We start from the raw sequence: 6,000 nt of genomic DNA, 5'->3' as shown, positions 1-6,000 counted from the left end.
ATTGCTCCCAGGATGTGTGGTAGAGGGGCCATGGAGAGCAGGAAGAGCTGATCCTGGTCAGGGAGCTGAGCACAGCCCCTCCCTGGGCACCAGGCCTTCCCCCTGCACCGTACTGCCCACCAGCAGCCAGCAGTGGACCGAGGACAGCATCCCCTTCCTTGGGGCTGGGGCATGGCTCGGCTCAGGGATGTTCCCATTCCCGCAGCACAGGCGTCTCTCATGATGCCGGAGCTGTGCAGGAGAGCCCCAGGCAGGACTCTGTGCCACGGTGGGAGACTCAGTTTGCCTGTGAACTGAAAGGTTAGTGATTCAAGCCCAGTCATGGATGGTGAACCCTTGGTAGGATGCCTGGGAAAGGGAACTTCTGCCTGGCACCCTGGCTTTTGCTCATGCTCAGCAGGAACTAGTGGAGAAAAAAAACTATGATAGCCCTGTGGCTCTGAATCAGGCTGAAGGGAAGGACCTGTGAATTGCTCAGGGAAGGACCTGTCTCCTGAACCAGGGCTCCTGTGAATGGAAGTATCATCCCGGGTGGGGCTGGTACCACTGATAGTCCCCTTCACACCTGGGTGTGCACAGATAGGTCCTGCCAAGGGATGTAAGCTATGGCATAAACTCCAAGGCCTAATGTCAATGAGAGAAGTCCTACTTTCTGGTACCTCTTGGGGATGTGTGGGAGCACAGGCCAATGAAGGCAGTCCGGGAGGGATCCTGGCAGTGATTTAGCAAACATGCAGGGCAGTCTATGAGAGGAGTGGGGCAAGGGAGCCCGAGAGGCAGCGGCTGAACCAGAGAGTGCAGATAGGTTGTCTGCAGGTTGAGGGGTTGAGGGGAAATACAAGGCAGCTTTGCACTAGGATGATGGGCAAAGCCAAGGGTTTGTAAGGATCTATGAGGAACTGAGGCAAAACCACAGATGTTCATTTCCAAGCAAATGAGCTCCATATTTGCAATAGGAGCTTCTCAGGTACACTCCCTCCATGACTGGAGAGGAAAAAGGGCAGCAGCAGAGGCTGAAGGACTCCCTCGTTGCATGTTATACCAACTTGCAGAGTTTCTGGCATGAAAGAGCTATTGCAGCTCTTTACCATCCTGCAGGGACCAGTGGGAGACGGGAGCCCCTCAGGGCTGCAGACAGAGGCTCAGCAGGGGGGAACAAGGGCACCTGCAGTGGCACCAGATGTCCATGACCCTCTGATGGCATTCCTCTCCAATTCACTTTCCTTAAAACAGACCACACACAAATTCTCCTCCAAAGACTAGTAATTCAAAAGATACACCACCACCAAGAAAACAACTAAACATAATGAAGGAGGGCTATAAAATGGTAGATATTGAAAAGGGTTCACTAAACATCTTTTTGTTTGCAATTTTGATGTACTGTTTTTTTCTCATATTCAGATCCACACCATTAGAAAAGGTATTTTTATGTCCTGCACAGAGTATAGAGGCCCAAACCAGCTGGGACAGTAATTGCGCACTCTTTGCTCAGAGCCATTCCTGCTAGGAGATGCTGAGCTCTCTTGCCTGCTCTCTCTTGCCCTGCTCAGTTCCCCTCCACCCCAGACACCAGGATGCTGCAGTGATGAGGTCTAAAAGGCATCTGCAGGTTGGCTGTGGATGAACAGAGGTTCCTGCAGCTTTTGTGGCTGAGGAACTGTCAAGGGAAGGAGCTGTTAGTTGGAGCAGCGAGAAGAACATTGTGGTGGCTGCCAAGGAGCAGCTGGATGATTTGGTGGGCTCAGGGGTTAGCACTCCCTCCTGCAGTGGCAGCAGCCACCTGCACTATGTGGCTGTGGGGTGAGTGTGGCGTGATGCTCGTTGCCCTCCCTGGCAGCCATGTTTTGCGTGTGCAGCCGTGGGTATGTGAGCGCAGTCACAGTGCCCAACTAAGCCAAGACACACGGTGAGAGGAGGATTCATCCCTGTTTCACAGTCTGTGTAGCGCAAGGGCAGCCCCTTAGTGCCCCATGCATTTCCTGCCCACTGCAGGGCCAGCCCTGGCTTGGCCCGTGGTGAGGAGGGCCAGAGCCCTCTGTGACATGGGCTGTGCTCACAGGGGACATCCCGTGTCACAGGCACAGCAGTCAGAGCGCACGCTCCGACCTTTCCTCACACGTCGCGACGAGCCTGGGAGAGCCCACACGCTGGGACTGCTCTCGGCTCTGCTCTGCTGCGAGGAGCCCACGACCCTGAGCGGGAACCAGCGAGGGGCGGCCAGAGTAGCACAGGGCTGAGGTGACGTGTACAGGAGGAGCAGGAGAGGAGCTGTTTCCTCATCACCTCCTGTTTGCTCTTTATCTAGACCAAATGAGCAAAGAAACTAGGATGGAGCTCTGGGACACTGGCCTTGGCAGGTCTCATGGGCAGCGATTGCCAGTGCTGCCAGCACAGGGTAAGGCCTCTGGGAGCTCTATCTCAGGAAGTCTCACAGAGATCATGAACTGTGAACATGGCTGTGGAAAGCCTGGGGCTGGAGGAGCGTGGCTGGGGCTGGGACTGCTGCCAGAGCCCAGGCTCATGGTCCCCTGTGCCTCACTTGGCAGTGTGGCTGCCAGGACTCCTGGCTCCCAACCCTGACGCTATCCCCACTGTCCTAGGATACCCCACTCAGAAGTCCCTGCCACAGGCGCTTCCCAGTGGAGAAGGCCTACCTGAGCTGCCAGGCCTCCCCACTAATGCCATCTCATTCTCAGCTGCTGAGACCCTCTAAGGGTTGGGCTCTGTTTGCTAATTGATTCGACTACAGGTGTCACGTCTTTGTTAATCATGTGCTGCACATTTGTGAGCGGGGCCACACAGAGCCTGATGTGTCTTCCACTTCTTTTCCAGAGACCCTTGCTATCTGGGAAGGAGTCTCCAACTACATTCAAGATCAGCTGATGCTGAACAAGGTGGGTCTGCCATCCTGCATCTCCCCCAGAAGCCCTTCTTCTGTATTGGAGGTATTTGAGGGATGAGTTCTCTATGTTTCCGTGCATTTTTTGAGAGCATGGAGGAGAGGGGGAATTAAAACACCTCAAGTGCTCTTCTAAAGACATTCTCCAAGGGTTCTCCAAAGTTTTCCCAGTCTTCCATTCATCCCGTTTGAGCAGGACACCAAGCTCCATTGTCGTGCAGCTGACCAGTTAGAAGCCTCTTCACCTAGCACTCGAGTAATACTTTTCTTCCTTCCTCTTTCCAGGGACTCAGAGTTGTTCGGCTTGGCACCTTTGGTGTGGTGACTGAGCAAGTTGCTGTTAGGAAATACGGCTTTGTGACTGTTCACAGACCCGTGTTCCATCTTTCAAAGAGTATTGCGGAGGTTCACGGCCTCACCTATGATAAGGCCTATGCTCCTGGTAAGAGGACATGCTGAAACTTGGGCTTCCCTTTTTTGGGGACATCTTTGAGCAGGGCATAAATTCTATTCAGCAGTGACTGTTAGAGCTCCAGACTTCCATCACCATGTTCTCCAAACAGCTTCCATTTGTAGCTCTCAGGACCTGAGCATGGTGATTACCATTCTACTCCCTCTCTTCTAGACCTCATTTTAGCTGCGATTCTGTAAAGGCAAATAGCAGCTTTCATGCTGCTTTTTTCCTTCTCCTTGCACCTTGCAGTAGGTCACAGTCAGCTTTAGAGAGCCATCAAATAGAGAATGGTACACTACTGTGTGTTTTCTTTTTTCTTCTTTCTTTCATCCATGTGACATAGCCTTGTGAAATCTTTCTCAATGTGGAAAGGACTGAGCTTGGCCCAAGTCCTGTGACCTGGCACCCATTAAGGCAGCTAGCCCCCTTCCTCCTCTCCTTGTCCTCACATTCGAGCCTCACATTCGTAGGAGATGATTGTGTCTGTTTTTTCCAACTCTGTAGGGAAGAAGGCATTGCTGTTCACTTTGTACATCTGCTTGCAGAGTGCTTTGAGCATGATTTTTCCCAGAAAGTACAAGAAGTTCTTGAGCAGCTGCTGGCTTGAAGATCACAAAGCTGTTGATGCTGTGTTTCAGTGTGCTCTGCTAATAACTTTGTTCCTCTTGGTCTGCTTCCTAGGTCATAAGCTTTGTGAGCCCCTGAAATTTGCTCACATAGCCGCAGACACCCTTCTTCCCCGTGAAAGGGTGGAGGCTGGCATAGAGGAGACCCTGCGCCTCTTCCGCCGCTGCATCAAGAGTGGGAAGAATGTTGTGTTTGTGTTGAAGAACATTGGCATGCTTATAATTGAAGGGGCAGATGTGAAAATGAGATTTTACAAAGAGTTCCTAGAAAGACTTAATGGCACCGAGCAGATGCTAGCGGCCCTTCTTGCGGTAAGTTCTCCCATTCTCCAGTGCTCCCTGTCATCTTTTTGAATTCCCAAGGGAATGCAATTCTATTCTCATGTGCTTGCCTCCCTTGATTTCTGCATTTGGAGAGACTTAAGCTAACTTACTCTCTGAATGCTGAGTCTTGCAAAAGTCCTGAGTATGTTCGTCCCCCTTCTCCTTTTTTTCTCTCCACTTCTTATGGTGCATAAGTGAGGGGCTGCTGATGGGAATAGAACAATCGAAAGTTTCAAAAGCAGTTTCTTCTCTAAGCAGTAGAAGAGTTTTTTTCCCCTCTGAGCACTTACATAATTTTCTTGGTACCATGTCCCAGATGTCTGTCTCGTTTGCAGATGCCGCAGATGAGGAATTCGGTGCTGTCGGGCTCTGAAACTGCTCTTTCGCAGACCTGCTCTGGTCATGTCATTGTCTTTCCCGAGTGAGTATGTTTCCTTCTTAGCCCTTGGCTGGCCAAGCAAGCAGCTGCTCATGGCATGTTTTGTAACCTTGTGTTTCCAAGCCTTGTGAAGGTTGCTGAGAGAGCCATTCATGAGCAACCCTTTCAAATGTGCATCAAAGTAGAGGTTCCTGGCAGTTGCTATCTTGGGACATTTTCATGTCTTCTGTTCTTCTGTGACATCTGCATGAATGAAATATTTTACGATGGTGTTTTCAAATATTCACTTGAGTCACCTTTTTCCTTTTTTTTTTTTCTTTTTTTTTTGGTGGAGGGGCAGAGACCTATGTAGGCCAAAATAAAGCCTGCACCTAGTCAAGTAAAAAGCTTTCTCCTGGCTGCCGTGGTGCTAAGTGTTTTGTTCCATTACGTGTCTGGGAGATACAGGTTCTTTTTTACACGTGCACGGAGATGACCTTGGGAATGCTGGCAAGTGATCTGGAGGGTGAGACAGCAATTAGAAAGGATGCTGGAAAGGAGTAGGAAAGAGGACTAAAGTGTTCTGCCTGAACAGGAGCAGGAGCAGGAGATGGGTGATGATCCCAAAAGCACGCAGGGGATTTGGGTTGAAATTGGTTTGGCATTTTCACAGGAAGCACAGGGAAGAGTCAGAGGAGAAAGGTCATGCCCCTCCAGGCACTGGAGGTCTTCATGATGCCTCTCACCTTGCTGAGAGACTCCTCCAGCATCTGGCCTCTTCTGCCTATTGCGCTTTGAAAAAAGAGGGACTTCCCAGCACCTCCCAAATGCTCCTGTGTCCCCATTATTCACACCAGGTGCAAAGGAAGTGCAGTGCCCCCTCGCATTTAGAGTGATGCCTTTTCTGCTTTCCAGGTACAAGCTGGAGAGTAGAGATCGAAATCCACCAGGCGCACCTGTAAAGGCCAGGCAGGAGGAGGAGAGGAGAGGCCAGCACTGTCCAGAATGGTAATGGAGCTGCTGCTTCTTGTTGGAGGCTTGTGCCTTCTCCTTCTGTGCTCCTGGGTAGGCCATCGGAACCCATGTGACAGTGTGATGGCTCAGGTAGCATGAGGCGCTAGATGTGACGCTGCTCCCCCAGTAGGGCAAATCTCAAGTGAGTCCTGAGGGAACAAGACCTCAGTGCAGTACAACACTCCCACCTGTATTAATATCTCCAAGTTCAACTTTCCTCCATTTCCACATCCTGGTCTCCTAAACATGCCTCATAAACACCCACAAAAAAAACTCATTTCTTTTGATGGTGTCAACAGAGGAACTCTAGGCATGTGAGATCAGT

At 50.9% G+C, this 6,000-nt stretch overlaps 1 protein-coding gene across 1 annotated transcript in view; it reads left to right on the top strand.

Annotated features, from left to right (window-relative positions):
* Positions 1-2,328: 2,328 nt before the first annotated feature.
* LOC148594887 (coiled-coil domain-containing protein 81-like) overlaps positions 2,329-6,000 on the top strand; it is a 69,086-nt gene continuing 65,414 nt past the window's right edge. Inside the window, exons 1-5 of the mRNA XM_088523491.1 lie at positions 2,329-2,395; positions 2,833-2,894; positions 3,185-3,341; positions 4,035-4,291; positions 4,639-4,724. Of these exons, the coding sequence (XP_088379617.1) occupies positions 2,329-2,395; positions 2,833-2,894; positions 3,185-3,341; positions 4,035-4,291; positions 4,639-4,724 (629 nt within the window). The remainder of the gene's footprint in view (positions 2,396-2,832; positions 2,895-3,184; positions 3,342-4,034; positions 4,292-4,638; positions 4,725-6,000) is intronic.

This window comes from Tinamus guttatus, unplaced genomic scaffold (assembly GCF_059628265.1).
Source record: "Tinamus guttatus ecotype Peru unplaced genomic scaffold, ASM5962826v1 Tinamus_guttatus_pri_ptg000190l, whole genome shotgun sequence".
Classification (NCBI taxonomy): Eukaryota; Metazoa; Chordata; class Aves; order Tinamiformes; family Tinamidae; genus Tinamus; species Tinamus guttatus.
Note: the sequence above shows the minus strand (reverse complement) of the source record. Positions and strands in the feature narration are given on the sequence as shown.